This window comes from Cherax quadricarinatus, chromosome 28 (assembly GCF_038502225.1).
Source record: "Cherax quadricarinatus isolate ZL_2023a chromosome 28, ASM3850222v1, whole genome shotgun sequence".
Lineage (NCBI taxonomy): Eukaryota > Metazoa > Arthropoda > Malacostraca > Decapoda > Parastacidae > Cherax > Cherax quadricarinatus.
In genome coordinates, this window is record NC_091319.1 from 3,411,912 (window position 1) to 3,429,154 (window position 17,243).

At 46.6% G+C, this 17,243-nt stretch overlaps 1 protein-coding gene across 1 annotated transcript in view; it reads right to left on the reverse strand.

Moving 5' to 3' along the window:
* Nucleotides 1–17,243, reverse strand: part of LOC128693148 (neural-cadherin) — a 91,460-nt gene that overhangs the window by 8,668 nt on the left and 65,549 nt on the right. The window contains exons 15-20 of the mRNA XM_070089561.1: nt 15,975–16,138; nt 15,577–15,745; nt 14,684–14,962; nt 14,357–14,545; nt 2,260–2,399; nt 958–1,303 (exon numbers count right to left, since the gene is read on the reverse strand). Of these exons, the coding sequence (XP_069945662.1) occupies nt 958–1,303; nt 2,260–2,399; nt 14,357–14,545; nt 14,684–14,962; nt 15,577–15,745; nt 15,975–16,138 (1,287 nt within the window). The remainder of the gene's footprint in view (nt 1–957; nt 1,304–2,259; nt 2,400–14,356; nt 14,546–14,683; nt 14,963–15,576; nt 15,746–15,974; nt 16,139–17,243) is intronic.

Below are 17,243 nucleotides of genomic sequence, written 5' to 3' on the forward strand. Positions count from 1 at the left end.
AACATGGCGAGGGTGATCTGCGAGTCTGGGTGATGACAAAGCTCACACCCCCCGAGGTACACGATATTGCACCTTACGGAAAACTTAAATGTTAGATTTTAGATTTTTTACACTTTTAAATACAAGAGGAAAGTAAAAGAACACAAGAGCTATCAAGAGTTTAGTGCAGAGTTCAGACGCAAAGTTTTTCTCCAATACTCAGTGAAAATTGGAATCTATTGTGGAAGTTGTCGACTGAATAATCCTCGAGAACTCTCGGTCCAACACACGAAGCTTTGGTTGTTATTATATTATTAAAGTCAAAGGAGAAGTGCTCAATGCGCAAGGGGTTTACACAGCCTCTAAGGGAATGGGAGGCAATCAAGTTTAACTCTAGAGTAGAGAAAAGAAGTCAAGATCTGAATATCTCAGCTCAATATCTGGATATCTCAGCTCAATATCTGGATATCTCAGCTCAATAACCGGATATATCAACTCAATATCTGGATATCTCAGCTCAATATCTGGATATCTCAGCTCAATAACCGGATGTATCAACTCAGTATCTGGATATCTCAGCTCAATATCTGGATATCTCAGCTCAATAACCGGATGTATCAACTCAGTATCTGGATATCTCAGCTCAATATCTGGATATCTCAGCTCAATAACCGGATGTATCAACTCAGTATCTGGATATCTCAGCTCAATATCTGGATATCTCAGCTCAATAACCGGATATATCAACTCAATATCTGGATATCTCAGCTCAGTATCCTGATATATCACCTCAATATCTGGATATCTCAGCTCAATATCTGGATATCTTTGGTCAATATCTCACCGCCTCTTCGGAGTCAAGCACAAATACTCCACACTAAAGGTTCGGCATCTGGTATAAAATCTATAACCTCTTGACTGCAGTGCTGAATTGTTAAATTGTTGAGGTGGATGGTCAGCCAGTTACCGTTTACTTACGTGAGAGTGGAGGTGGAGGTGGATGGTGTGCCAGTCGCCATCGTTGACTGTGCTGTTGACCTCCAGCTTGAGCGCCTCTGCACCTCCCTCCAGCAACAGCTGAGGTCGCCCACGCCACACCTGCAGAGCCAGCATGGGCGTGGGCGGGTCGTCCGGGCGTCGCAGGATGGGGGCCATTGGACCAGAGTAGAGGAGGAGGGCGTGTGGGCGGCGTGTGAGGAGCCTCAAGGATATGGTGGTGGGGAAGCAGGACGGCAGTGGGCGGACCCACGCCCACCCATCACCCCTGAAAGTCCTGGCCAATACCTTACACCGCGCCCCCCACGACCCTCCGGGACACACACACCTGTTGTAAATACACTTGCAAAACACCAGCTGTAAACACCAGTTTATATAATCTGCTACAACCAGTGTATGAATTACGATGTTATGTGTACCAACATTAATAAACACAATAATGCTAACATTCACTCTAGCACACTAAAATCTAGATTGCAACTTTAAGGCAGCCGTAGCAGGAAAAAAATACGTTGCAGATAGACGAAAAATGAAGGTCTTGATGAGAGTTTGGAGGCTAGCCTGATATTGTCCCACTGGGAATGAGATTATTTATAATCTAATGATTATAATTTTAACCATATAATTTTTAAAGGGTTGAACGGGTAAGCCAGTGGAAGGCCTCGGTCAGATGATCAAAAGCTCCAGATGCGGGTCATCATAAGACTTAGACCCGCGTCAGGAAACACTTGTTTTGTTTCCTGACAAACCTGAGGACGAGAGCAACGCTACACCAGTTAGGAATAAGGGGGAAGGTTTCTGTATTTGTGGCTTGCTAACTGTGAGTAACTTGCTGTTAGTTGTGCTGTCTGAGTGGTTAGTTTATTGTGCACCCTTTCCTCATCCTGGCTGGTTGGTTAATAGGGTTTAAATCCTGTCGACTACACTAGGGTCATTGAGGCTGTTCGTAATCTTTTAACCACCAGACAAGAACGTTTTAATCCCTTCAAGAGGAATTGTACTGAACTCTAAGGTATATATATACCTTGAGAGAAGTACACCTCTCAGTGTTTACATCCTTCGCTTATCTTGTGTGTGGCAGTGTAAAAAAAAACAGAATTACAGAGGCCACAGTGAAGTAATCAGACACCGCTTGGTATTTGCACCACGAAAGATGATATAACCGAGGCATCCTTGGGGTGACTTCGACTCTTCTTTGGGGTTATCCTAGGTAATTCACTTATATATTACTAGGTATACGATAACTGTACTTATGTGTACCTGTACCTAGGTAAACTTACTTACCTGTGGTCGGTGGGGAAGCCAGAGCAGCGACCACCGTTCAGGCAGGACGAGGGAGTACAGGCGTCCGGTTCCTGGTGAAGGCAGGAGGGGAGAGACGCAAGACGCGGCGTCACCAGCGACGTCGAATTGATGTCCACCACCTGTGAATCATTATACCCACCATCTGAGACTCATTATACCAACTATCGGAGAATCATTATACCCACTATCTGAGATTCATACCCACCACCTATGAATCATTAATAACGTGAGGGGGAGAGAGAGAGGATGCCTCAGACAATAGCATCCTGGGGGAGGGGGGGCAGGGTGCCAAAAAGAACGCCACGGTTAATACCCTTTACCAGGCCTGGAGAGGGGTAATTACCCTTTTCCACTCCTGGTAAAGGGGTATTTACCCTTTCTCAGGCCTGGTAAAGGGTTAATTAATGTACTTAATGAAACCTAATGATAGGCGAAACGTAGCACAAGTAATGGATTTCACTGCATTTTTGTCTGTATTTTCAACCATGGAGTGGACACGCACTCATTTCATGTATCAAGACCCTTCATCTGCATCAAGGTACATCATCTGCATCAAGGTACATCATATGCATCAAGGTACATCTACATCAAGGTACATCATCTGCATCAAGGTACATCATCTGCATCAAGGTACATCATATGCATCAAGGTACAACATTTACATCAAGGTACATCATCTGCATCAAGGTACATCATCTGCATCAAGGTACATCATCTGCATCAAGGTACATCATCTGCATCAAGGTACATCATCTACATCAAGGTACATCATCTGCATCAAGGTACATCGTCTGCATCAAGGTACATCATCAACATCAAGGTATATCATCTGCATCAAGGTACATCTACATCAAGGTACATCATCTGCATCAAGGTACATCGTCTGCATCAAGGTACATCATCTACATCAAGGTACATCATCTGCATCAAGGTACATCATCTACATCAAGGTACATCATCTGCATCAAGGTACATCGTCTGCATCAAGGTACATCATCATCAAGGTACATCATCTGCATCAAGGTACATCTACATCAAGGTACATCATCTGCATCAAGGTACATCGTCTGCATCAAGGTACATCATCTACATAAAGGTACATCATCTGCATCAAGGTACATCATCTGCATCAAGGTACATCATCTGCATCAAGGTACATCATCTGCATCAAGGTACATCATGTGCATTAAGGTACATCATGTGCATTAAGGTACATCATGTGCATTAAGGTACATCATCTGCATCAAGGTACATCATCTGCATCAAGGTATATCATCTGCATCAAGGTACATCATCTGCATCAAGGTACATCATCTGCATCAAGGTACATCATCTGCATTAAGGTACATCATCTGCATCAAGGTACATCATCTGCATCAAGGTACATCATCTACATCAAGGTACATCATCTGCATCAAGGTACATCATCTGCATTAAGGTACATCATCTACATCAAGGTACATCATCTGCATCAAGGTACATCATCTACATCAAGGTACATCATCTGCATCAAGGTACATCATCTATATCAAGGTACATCATCTACAAGGTACATCATCTGCATCAAGGTACATCATCTGCATCAAGGTACATCATCTGCATCAAGGTACATCATCTGCATCAAGGTACATCATCTACATCAAGGTACATCATCTGCATCAAGGTACATCATCTGCATCAAGGTACATCATCTGCATCAAGGTACATCATCTGCATCAAGGTACATCATCTGCATCAAGGTACATCATCTGCATTAAGGTACATCATCTACATCAAGGTACATCATCTGCATCAAGGTACATCATCTACATCAAGGTACATCATCTGCATCAAGGTACATCATCTATATCAAGGTACATCATCTACAAGGTACATCATCTGCATCAAGGTACATCATCTGCATCAAGGTACATCATCTGCATCAAGGTACATCATCTGCATCAAGGTACATCATCTACATCAAGGTACATCATCTGCATCAAGGTACATCATCTGCATCAAGGTACATCATCTGCATCAAGGTACATCATCTGCATCAAGGTACATCATCTGCATCAAGGTACATCATCTGCATCAAGGTACATCATCCTTGAAGGGAAAATTACTGATTCAGAGTCGAAATAATAATGATAATAGCAATAATAACAATAATAATTTCTGCTATTATTGTTATAGTTATCATTATTATTATATTCACTGGGAAGTTCTAAACCCGTCGAGTTGAGAAAATAGCTTGTCTGTTGTTTACTGTTATTATTACACGCAGGTACCCAGGATGCAACCCACATCAGGCTACTAACACCCAGGTACCCAGGATGCAACCCACATCAGGCTACTAACACCCAGGTACCCAGGATGCAACCCACATCAGGCTACTAACATCCAGGTACCCAGGATGCAGCCCACATCAGGCTACTAACACCCAGGTACCCAGGATGCAACCCACATCAGGCTACTAACACCCAGGTACCCAGGATGCAACCCACATCAGGCTACTAACACCCAGGTACCCAGGATGCAACCCACATCAGGCTACTAACACCCAGGTACCCAGGATGCAACCCTCATCAGGCTACTAACACCCAGGTACCCAGGATGCAACCCACATCAGGCTACTAACACCCAGGTACCCAGGATGCAACCCACATCAGGCTACTAACACCCAGGTACCCAGGATGCAACCCACATCAGGCTACTAACATCCAGGTACCCAGGATGCAGCCCACATCAGGCTACTAACACCCAGGTACCCAGGATGCAACCCACATCAGGCTACTAACACCCAGGTACCCAGGATGCAACCCACATCAGGCTACTAACACCCAGGTACCCAGGATGCAACCCACATCAGGCTACTAACACCCAGGTACCCAGGATGCAACCCTCATCAGGCTACTAACACCCAGGTACCCAGGATGCAACCCACATCAGGCTACTAACACCCAGGTACCCAGGATGCAACCCACATCAGGCTACTAACACCCAGGTACCCAGGATGCAGCCCACATCAGGCTACTAACACCCAGGTACCCAGGATACAACCCACATCAGGCTACTAACACCCAGGTACCCAGGATGCAACCCACATCAGGCTACTAACACCCAGGTACCCAGGATGCAACCCACATCAGGCTACTACCACCCAGGTACCCAGGATGCAACCCACATCAGGCTACTAACACCCAGGTACTCAGGATGCAACCCACATCAGGCTACTAACACCCAGGTACCCAGGATGCAACCCACATCAGGCTACTAACACCCAGGTACCCAGGATACAACCCACATCAGGCTACTAACACCCAGGTACCCAGGATGCAGCCCACATCAGGCTACTAACACCCAGGTACCCAGGATGCAACCCACATCAGGCTACTAACACCCAGGTACCCAGGATGCAACCCACATCAGGCTACTAACACCCAGGTACCCAGGATGCAACCCACATCAGGCTACTAACACCCAGGTACCCAGGATGCAACCCACATCAGGCTACTAACACCCAGGTACCCAGGATGCAACCCACATCAGGCTACTAACACCCAGGTACCCAGGATGCAACCCACATCAGGCTACTAACACCCAGGTACCCAGGATGCAGCCCATATCAGGCTACTAACACCCAGGTACCCAGGATGCAGCCCACATCAGGCTACTAACACCCAGGTACCCAGGATGCAACCCACATCAGGCTACTAACACCCAGGTACACAGGATGAAACCCACATCAGGCTACTAACACCCAGGTACCCAGGATGCAACCCACATCAGGCTACTAACACCCAGGTACCCAGGATGCAACCCACATCAGGCTACTACCACCCAGGTACCCAGGATGCAACCCACATCAGGCTACTAACACCCAGGTACTCAGGATGCAACCCACATCAGGCTACTAACACCCAGGTACCCAGGATGCGACCCACATCAGGCTACTAACACCCAGGTACCCAGGATGCAACCCACATCAGGCTAATAACACCCAGGTACCCAGGATGCAACCCACATCAGGCTACTACCACCCAGGTACCCAGGATGCAACCCACATCAGGCTACTAACACCCAGGTACCCAGGATGCAACCCACATCAGGCTACTAACACCCAGGTACCCAGGATGCAACCCACATCAGGCTACTAACACCCAGGTACCCAGGATGCAACCCACATCAGGCTACTACCACCCAGGTACCCAGGATGCAACCCACATCAGGCTACTAACACCCAGGTACTCAGGATGCAACCCACATCAGGCTACTAACACCCAGGTACCCAGGATGCGACCCACATCAGGCTACTAACACCCAGGTACCCAGGATGCAACCCACATCAGGCTAATAACACCCAGGTACCCAGGATGCAACCCACATCAGGCTACTACCACCCAGGTACCCAGGATGCAACCCACATCAGGCTACTAACACCCAGGTACCCAGGATGCAACCCACATCAGGCTACTACCACCCAGGTACCCAGGATGCAACCCACATCAGGCTACTAACACCCAGGTACCCAGTGTGAGGGGAAAGTTCAATAGATAGGAGTAGCGAGGGAGTATATAGTAACAATAGTTTCATTGCCGGCTACTTGTTAAGGGAGGGTCAGTCCAGCTCCCGCTATTCCCCCCCCCCTTTTTTTCCCCTCCCCGAAAGTGATAGTTTGATTGCCGGCTGCTTCTTATTAAGGTAGGGTCAGTCTAGCTCCCGCTATCCCTTCCCCTCCCTCTTCCCCCCCCCACGAAAGGTGACGTGTAGGGCTTCGGTCAAACAGTAAATCACTCGACTCACAGCTCCCAGCCCTAATGTAAGTACATGCCTGCTCATATTCTAGTGGACTTATTGGTTGAAAGCTTCACTTTTGACCAATAATAATCTTAGTCTTTTCAGTCTTGCTCTATGTTAAATGTCTTAATAATCACCATGTCTTTTAGGTATTGTACTTATCATGGAGAGTGATTTCTTAAGCAGTGGGTAACCTGTCTCTTTCCAGCTTGGAATGACAGAATGGGTCACCTGCCAACCAACGAGTAGAATTGAAGGAGACGGACTAACGTCCTGAGACGTTCCATGTTTTATCTACTTACCTGTGCACATGTATGAAGTTGCAGGACGTAACCCCTCATCATTGCAGCGGTAAAGAACCTGCTTTCCTGTCATCTGGATAGATTACTTACGGATATAGACTCTGTGAAGAACGAGCCGGTGGGTTGTCACCAACACCTGCGACCCCCCCCCCCCACATCATCAGCAACAGCTACGATTTCAACAACACGCAGTGTCACCAACACCAGACACCCAAGTTTTATATATATTAGCGTTGAATTCAGATATTTATATTTTTCATATTTCATTTTCTTTAATGTAGGATCAATAGTTTATATTTAAGTGTTTTATATTTTATATTTTTTAAATAACAAAAGTGTTTATGTTTGTCAGTTTTTGTTCTTTTTCTATGCATTAATTTTCCTGAGGAGGAGCCAGCCTTAGTAATACTGACTGAAGTTGTTACAGGGCTGAGTAAGCCTTGACACCCAGGATGCAGCCCACATCAGGCTACTAATACCCAGGTACTCAGGATGCAGCCCACATCAGGCTACTAATACCCAGGTACTCAGGATGCAGCCCACATCAGGCTACTAATACCCAGGTACCCAGGATGCAGCCCACGTCAGGCTACTAATACCCAGGTACCCAGGATGCAGCCCACATCAGGCTACTAATACCCAGGTACTCAGGATGCAGCCCACATCAGGCTACTAATACCCAGGTACTCAGGATGCAGCCCACATCAGGCTATTAATACCCAGGTACTCAGGATGCAGCCCACATCAGGCTACTAATACCCAGGTACCCAGGATGCAGCCCACATCAGGCTACTAATACCCAGGTACCCAGGATGCAGCCCACATCAGGCTACTAATACCCAGGTACTCAGGATGCAGCCCACATCAGGCTACTAACATCCAGGTACCCAGGATGCAACCCACATCAGGCTACTAACACACAGGTACCCAGGATGCAACCCACATCAGGCTACTAACACTCAGGTACACAGGATGCAGCCCACATCAGGCTACTAACACCCAGGTACCCAGGATGCAACCCACATCAGGCTACTAACATCCAGGTACCCAGGATGCAACCCATATCAGGCTACTAACACACAGGTACCCAGGATGCAACCCACATCAGGCTACTAACACCCAGGTACCCAGGATGCAGCCCACATCAGGCTACTAACACCCAGGTACCCAGGATGCAACCCACATCAGGCTACTAACATCCAGGTACCCAGGATGCAACCCACATCAGGCTACTAACACACAGGTACCCAGGATGCAACCCACATCAGGCTACTAACACCCAGGAATCCAGGATGCAACCCACATCAGGCTACTAACACCCAGGTACACAGGATGCAACCCTCATCAGGCTACTAACACTCAGGTACCCAGGATGCAACCCACATCAGGCTACTAACACCCAGGTACACAGGATGCAACCCTCATCAGGCTACTAACACTCAGGTACCCAGGATGCAACCCACATCAGGCTACTAACACCCAGGTACACAGGATGCAACCCACATCAGGCTACTAACACCCAGGTACCCAGGATGCAACCCACATCAGGCTACTAACACCCAGGTACACAGGATGCAACCCACATCAGGCTACTAACACTCAGGTACCCAGGATGCAACCCACATCAGGCTACTAACACCCAGGTACCCAGGATGCAACCCACATCAGGCTACTAACACTCAGGCACCCAGGATGCAACCCACATCAGGCTACTAACACCCAGGTACCCAGGATGCAGCCCACATCAGGCTACTAACACTCAGGTACCCAGGATGCAACCCACATCAGGCTACTAACACCCAGGTACCCAGGATGCAACCCACATCAGGCTACTAACACTCAGGCACCCAGGATGCAGCCCACATCAGGCTACTAACATCCAGGTACCCAGGATGCAGCCCACATCAGGCTACTAACACCCACGTACCCAGGATCCAACCCACATAAGGCTTCTAACACCCAGGTACCCAGGACGCAACCCACATCAGGCTACTAACACCCAGGTACCCAGGATGCAACCCACATCAGGCTACTAACACCCAGGTACCCAGGATGCAGTCCACATCAGGCTACCAACACTCAGGTACCCAGGATGCAGCCCACATCAGGCTACCAACACCCAGGTACCCAGGATGCAGCCCACATCAGGCTACTAACACCCTGATGCCTATTCGTTACTCCTGTATGAAAAGGAGGAGCGAGTGTAATGCTCTTTACCAGAAAGTTTTGCTCTGTCGGAATTTGAGGACACGATATTTTGGGTGTGAGCTGATTGCTCTGTAAATGTAATCGCTGGTGTACTCACCTATTTGTACTCACCTATTTGTGGTTGCAGGGGTCGAGTCTTAGCTCCTGGCCCCGCCTCTTCGCTGATTGCTACTAGGTCCTCTATCTCCCAGCTCCATGAGCTTTATCATACCTCGCCTTAAAACTATGTATGGTTCCCGCCTCCACTACTTCACTTTCTAGGCTATTCCACGGCCTGACTACTCTATGACTGAAGAAATATTTCCTAACATCCCTTTGATTCATCTGAATCTTCAACTTCCAATTGTGACCTCTTGTATCTGTGTCCTATCTCTGGAACATCCCGTCTTTGTCCACCTTGTCTATTCCGCGCAGTACTTTATATGTCGTTATCATGTCTCCCCTGACCCTCCTGTCCTCCAGTGTCGTCAGGCCGATTTCCCTCAACCTTTCTTCGTAGGAAAATCCCCTTAGCTCTGGGACTAGTCTTGTTGCAAACCTTTGCACTTTCTCTAGTTTCTTGACGTGCTTGACTAGTTGTGGATTCCAAACTGGTGCTGCATACTCCAGTATGGGCCTGACGTAAATGGTATACAGAGTCTTGAACGAATCCTTACTGAGGTATCGGAACGCTATCCGTAGGTTTGCCAGGCGCCCGTATGCTGCAGCAGTTATCTGATTGATGTGCGCCTCAGGAGATATGCTCGGTGTTATACTCACCCCCAGATCTTTTTCCTTGAGTGAAGTTTGCAGTCTTTGGCCATCTAGACTATATTGTGTCTGCCGTCTTCTTTGCCCTTCCCCAATCTTCATGAGTTTGCATTTGGCAGGGTTAAACTCAAGGAGCCAGTTGCTGGACCAGGCTTGTAGCCTGTCCAGGTCTCTTTGTAGTCCTGCCTGATCCTCGTCCGATTTGATTCTTCTCATTAACTTCACATCTGCAAACAAGGACACTTCTGAGTCTATCCTTTCCGTTATATCATTCATATATACCAAGAACAGCACAGGTCCTAGGACTGACCCCTGTGGAACCCCACTTGTCACAGGCGCCCACTCTGACACCTCGTCACGTACCATGACTCGTTGTTGCCTCCCTGTCAGGTATTCTCTGATCCATTGCAGTGCCTTTCCTGTTATGTGTGCCTGATCCTCTAGCTTTAGCAGTAACCTCTTGTGAGGAACTGTGTCGAAGGCCTTCTTGCAGTCCAAAAAAATGCAGTCGATCCACCCATCTCTCTCTTGTCTTACTTCTGTCACCTTGTCATAAAACTCCAGTAGGTTTGTGACACAGGATTTTCCTTCCCTGAAACCGTGCTGGTTGTCAATTACACACTTGTTTCTTTCCAGGTGCTCCACCACTCTCCTCCTGATGATCTTCTCCATGACTTTGCATACTATACACGTTAGTGATACAGGTCTGTAGTTTAGTGCCTCATGTCTGTCTCCCTTTTTAAAAATTGGGACTACATTTGCCATCTTCCATACCTCAGGGAGTTGCCAGTTTCAATTGATGTGTTGAAGATCTTTGTTAATGGCACACACAGTATCTCCGCTCCCTCTTTAAAGACCCACGGAGAGATATTGTCTGGTCCCACCACCTTTGAGGTGTCAAGTTCGCATAGCAGCTTTTTCACCTCCTCCTTGGTTATGTGTACCTCATCCAGCACTTGCTGGTGTACCCCCCTGTTCTGATTTCCTGGAGTCCTACTGGTTTCCACTGTAAATACTTCTTTAAATCTCGTGTTGAGCTCCTAACATACCTCTCGGTCGTTTCTTGTGAACTCCCCATTACCTTTCCTCAGTCTGATTACCTGGTCCTTGACTGTTGTTTTCCTCCTAATGTGGCTATACAACAGCTTCGGGTCAGACTTGACTTTCGATGCAATGTCATTTCCATATTGTCGCTGAGCCTCCCTTCGTATCTGTGCATATTCGTATCTGGCTCTTCGGTTAATCTCTGTTGCAACCCCTGAATGGGTTGCAATGATTAATATGTATATATATATATAATTATTATTGCTTATATTTGCGATAATGGCTAAATCGTAAATGTATTGCTTTATATTATTGTTTGACTTAGTTATGTTGTTAGGTAGGATGTAACATATTATGTGCTCAGTTCAAGTCTTGATTGTCTAACTACTGTAATTATCGCTCTTTGCTCGTTTCCCTGTCGGCTTCTGTTGCTGGGCAGTACTGTCCACGGAGCTATCATGTGATTGAGGGGGGGGGGTCCTCACCTCGCCTGAAGCATTCAGTCTGGTCTAGACTCTCTTGGTGGTTGGACAGATTGTCTGTCTCATTATTCTTGTTAGTTCTGTAGAACTCTGTTCACAGAACATTGTATAGACTTAGTGATTTTCGACGTTGTACTGAGGTTGTGTGTCGCATAGACACTCTGAGTAACTCAGGTCCTGAGCTGTAGCTTCTGACCTAACTTGTACTGGTATCCATGTATTATCACAGTCGGGGATTTTCTTATGCTGAACTTAGATTTAGTAGTATGGGAGTTTGGTGACTTGTGGAGGATCTGCAGATGGTCCCTACTTAGTGTCGTTATATTATCTCCTTGTTCCTGATTCTGTGTCGCAGTTGCTTGTTATATTGCTGTTGGGCTTAGCATTCTTTTTATTGTTCAAGCAGACTGTTCTGATTGCCAGTTGGTCAAGAAGTTAGTTTATTTGAGGACTTTGTCAGTCACTTGTTTAAGTCTAGTCGAGTCGTGAGACATAGCAAACTACTTAGAGCACTTACACACATACACACAAACTTACTTGTACATATTTGTAATATCTTATTAAATGTTAATGTACCAGACGGTACTTAAGAATTATAAATGTGATATGTGCCTTCAGCACAATACTATTGTATACGAGAGAAGTGATTATTATTAATTTGTTTGAATTGATTAATTTAATTTAATTTGATGATATACCTCTAGACGATACTTAATAAATTTATTAAATTTTAATTTCTCTAGTTAGTAGCCTACCAGTTGTAATCCTGAAGCACTATTGAATTATACTGAATTCTAATGGATAATTGGACAAGGATACTGACTACTTGTTACAAAAACCCAGTAACAGGCTGGATGCTAGAAGGGCAGTCCTTTCTAGTATTCACTGGAGATCTCTAAGCTTTTAGAATCCCGTTTTTTGTAACAATCTCTTTATTTTCCTGAGGTCTCTGTCTTCTGTACCTTTTCCATTCTCTAGTACACCTAGTTTTTGCCTCCCTACACCTTTGGGTGAACCAAGGACTCGTTCTGTTCTTCCCATTATTTCTGTTTCCCTTGGGAACAAATCTCTCCTCTGCCTCCTTGCATTTTGTTGCCACATAGTCCATCATTTCTTGTACTGGTTTTCCTGTCAGTTCCCTCTCCCACTGAATGTCTTACAGGAAGTTCCTCATGCCTGAGTAGTTCCCCCTTTTGTAGATTGTTTTTTCCCATCCTATTCCTGCTACTCTATCCACTTCAAGCTCAATTATGTAGTCAAAGCACAGAACCACATGATCACTAGCTCCCAGGGGCCTTTCATACACGATACCCTCGATGTCCGAACTACTCAAGGTGAATACAAGGTCCAGTCTTGCTGGTTCATCCTCACCTCTCTCTCTGGTAGTGTCTCTAACATGTTGATGCATGAGATTTTCCAGTACCACATCATCATCTTGGCTCTCCATGTTTCGGGACCCCCACGGGGATCCAGGTTTTCCCAGTCAATCTCCTTGTGATTGAAATCACCCATAACTAGTAACTTTGCTCCCCCCATGTGTGCTCTCCTGGCCACCTCGGCTAGTGTGTCGACCATTGCTCTGTTGCTCTCATCGTATTCTTCTCTTGGCCTCCTGCAGTTCTTTGGTGGGTTGTACATTACTGCAATTATCACCTTATGTCCCTCAGACTGGATTGTTCTTACTAAGTAGTCCCTTTCGCCCGTGCCATCCATTCCTTCCATTTTCTCAAAACCTCACTGGGTTTTAATGAGCAGTGCAACTCCTCCTCCCCCTCCCCTCCCTCTGTCTTTCCTGAGGATTTGATATCCGGATGGAAAGATTGAATCTGTTATTATTCTGGTGAGTTTTGTTTCTGTGAGTGCTATTATGTCTGGGGATGTCTCCTTGATTCTTTCATGCCACTCCTCATACTTATTTGTTATTCCATCTGCATTTGTATACCACACCTTCAACTTCTTTTCTAAGACTGTGGTCTGGGAGGTATATTGGGGTTGGGAAAGTGGGAGACCTGATAAGGAACTACGGGTGGTTACTGTGGGGGTGGAGTTTGTAATGCAGTGGGTGGGGGCATTGGATATGGCATGGGTATTTTGGTTTAGAGTGTTTGGTTGCACTGGGGTTGACCTGGTTGGGGGGCTTCTATAGGAAGTTGTGAGGGAGGCTGTATTTGATCTTCTTCCTGGGTCTGGGATCTCCTGTCTGTCTCCTCCATCCCCTCTCTTTCCTCGTTTCGCCTCTGTACCATCTCTCTCAGTTTCTGCCTTTCTTCTTGTGTTCTGTCGCGGTCGAGATACACCTTCCTGTATGCCGGCATGTCCCTTAATCGTGCTTTCTCCTGCAGGATCCTGTTCCGAGTCGATTCTGCCTGTGTGTGTGTGTGTGTGTGTGTGCTTGATTTTAATTTTTATTTCCATAGCTGAACTATGCTCACGGAATCATTGTTTTAAATTTCAGCTATTTTTTTAGATTGACGTGAGCTGGCTGGCTGGCTGCCCTTACCAGCACATTACCTGTAGCGGCAGAGTAGTGGAGGCACGATAGGCAGCAGAAGAAGGGTCAAGGGGGCCGTCTTGGTGCAAGGAATTGAGGGCTGGGTCATCCTGAAGACCCCTCGTCTCTCCCCTTGACCCATAAGTCGAATACCCCCTCACCACTGTCGATGACTCCCTCACCACCGTCAGATTGGTCAGCGCCTCAATCTGTTAGACAGAGAAAATAAAATACATTGTTTTCGTTATTACCCCTTAACGTATTTATATCAGCTTTAATGAGAATGCAAAAGCAATACTCGGAAGTTTAAAAGAAATTTGAGGTTAAAATCTCAGAGTGCAACTGACCTGGTGTGAGTGTAAAGCCATCAGGCCTTTCAACTTGACGGGATCCATGAAGTCTCCTCGCTCCTTCTTCACGCTCACCCACACGCACGCCGAGTGGACCGTGGGCGTCGTGGCCCGTGGGCGTGAATGGGTGAGGTCGGCGGTGGAGCTGGATGGTTGTGGGTGGTCTGGGTGGATTTGACCTCCGTAGGGGTACATGCTGACCACCTGCACCGTATGGGCGGCATCACCCACCGCCCGCAACACGCCTTCCATCACCCGTCCCAGCCCGCCCCCTCCCTGCTCAAGACAACACGGAGAAATACACAAGGTTAGTACAGATAGCTAAATTTTCAGGGGAGACATGCCATCTATGGTCGTTCCATCGTCACCTGGCTCTCAAAAAAAGAAATAAACTCACGTTATATAAGATTTTGCTTAATTTTCCTCCTCAAAATGCAATTTAGACAGCAGATTTGATTCCAAAATACGTAGTTAAAATTTCTAATATGTTAAAAAATACGCTTCAAACCGCGCTGATGTCAGTAATACTGGGGACTGAACTGGCGTGTTTACATCTGCAAGTTCCTGACTATACCGACTCAGCCACAGAATGTGTACAAGAAATCTGTGAGGGCAGTTCCAGCTTACTTTTCAATGGAGTCTCAGACACCTCAAGGCTTTCAATCACATCAACTCTCTTTCCCTGTGGCTGAGTTGGTTAAGCTAGGGACTTACAACTGATTGAGTCCCAGTTAGATACCCGGCACTCTTCATACCTCTGAATCATGTTCGAGAGAAAAAAGTGATTGATAAATTATATTAACAATTAAATTATATTAACCCTTACTAGTTTAGCCCTTCAGGGACCCAGGGTGAACCTTGATCCCTGAAGACTTTTGCTCATATCTAACCTGCGGTGTCCACCCTTGGGTGAGGTGGGCGGGGGTGGTGGGCGTGAGGATGATGGGGGCAGCGTGGGCGAGGGTGTCTGGGGTCAACACCCTCACAGCCACAGTCACGTTGGCTTCTACGTCCTTCTGACCCCACAACAGGTCGTCCACGCTGAACTGCAGGTCGTACCTGCGGTGGCAAAGGGCGGGAGTGTTAGCGTTACGGTGCTGTGTTAACGTCACGGTGCCATGCTAGCGTCACGGTGCCGTATTACCTCTACGGTGCTGCCAAAACTTCTGACACTCACAATTTCACGAGGAACGTGTACGTCATTGATTTTAAGGAGTCCTAATGGCTTTTCACCAGCTAGTCGCAAACACTGATTCAGAAATAAGGAAAATTAATTGGGTAGACTTACCTGCCGGCCTTCACCTGGCTGGAGGCGAAGAGGTCGCCAGTGTGAGTGTTGAGGGAGAAAAGAGGATGTGGAGCGCCCCGCCAGTGGAAGCTCTTGTCGGGGAGGTCCCAGTCGTCGGGGTCGTCCACGAACACTCGACCAAGCGGCGCCTCCGACCCTCCGCCCTGCACAAGACGGGAGAGCAATTTATGATTGACAAAAAATATAAAAGTGCTCTACAGGGGAGAAAAAGAACAAAAGAAAAAATATCTGAGCTCTCTCGTAGCTTTTACACACACACACACACACACACCAGTTATGGAACTTACACTACCTGAGTCTTCCAGAAAGACAATCTTAGAGCTCCAGGCTTCATGGAACCTACCTAGGTCTTCCAGAGGTAGACAGTCTTGGCTCCAGGCTTCATGGAACCTACCTAGGCTTTCCAGAGGTAGACAGTCTTGTCTTGGCTCCATGCTTTATGGAACCCACCTGAATCTTTCAGAGATAGACAGTCTTGGAGCTCCAGGCTTCAATGAACAAACCTGAGTCTTTCAATGGTAGACATTCTTGGCTCCGGGCTTAAGAACATAAGAACATAAGAATGTAGGAACACTGCAGAAGGCCTACTGGCCCATACGAGGCAGGTCCTTATCAAAACGACATCTACCTAAAGCTACTCAAGACACAACTCCCGCACCCCCCAACACCAATCAAACCCAGCCCCTCCCACTCATATATTTGTCCAGTCTCTTCTTAAAGCTACCCAAGGTCCTAGCCTCTATCACCCCACTGGGAAGACTGTTCCACGCATCTACAACTCTGTTAGAAAACCAGTACTTACCTATGTCCTTTCTAAATCTAAATTTATCCAACTTAAATCCATTATTCCTGGTTCTTACCTGGTTCGACACCCTCAGTACTTTATTAATGTCTCCCTTGTTTATGCCCGTCATCCACTTATACACTTCAATGATATCTCCCCTCATTCTACGCCTCTCCAGAGAGTGGAGATTTAAGGCTTTAAGTCTATCTTCATACGGGAGGTTCCTTACGCAGTAAATCATTTTAGTCATTCTTCTTTGTATGTTCTCTAATGAGTCTATGTCCATCCTGTAGTAAGGGGACCAAAACTGAGCAGCATAATCTAAATGAGGCCTCACTAGTGATGTATAGAGCTGTAAAATAACTTTTGGACTTCTGTTACTTATACTTCTTGAGATAAATCCAAGTAATCTGTTGGCCTTGTTGCGCACACTGAGACACTGCTGTCTTGGCTTTAGATTTCTG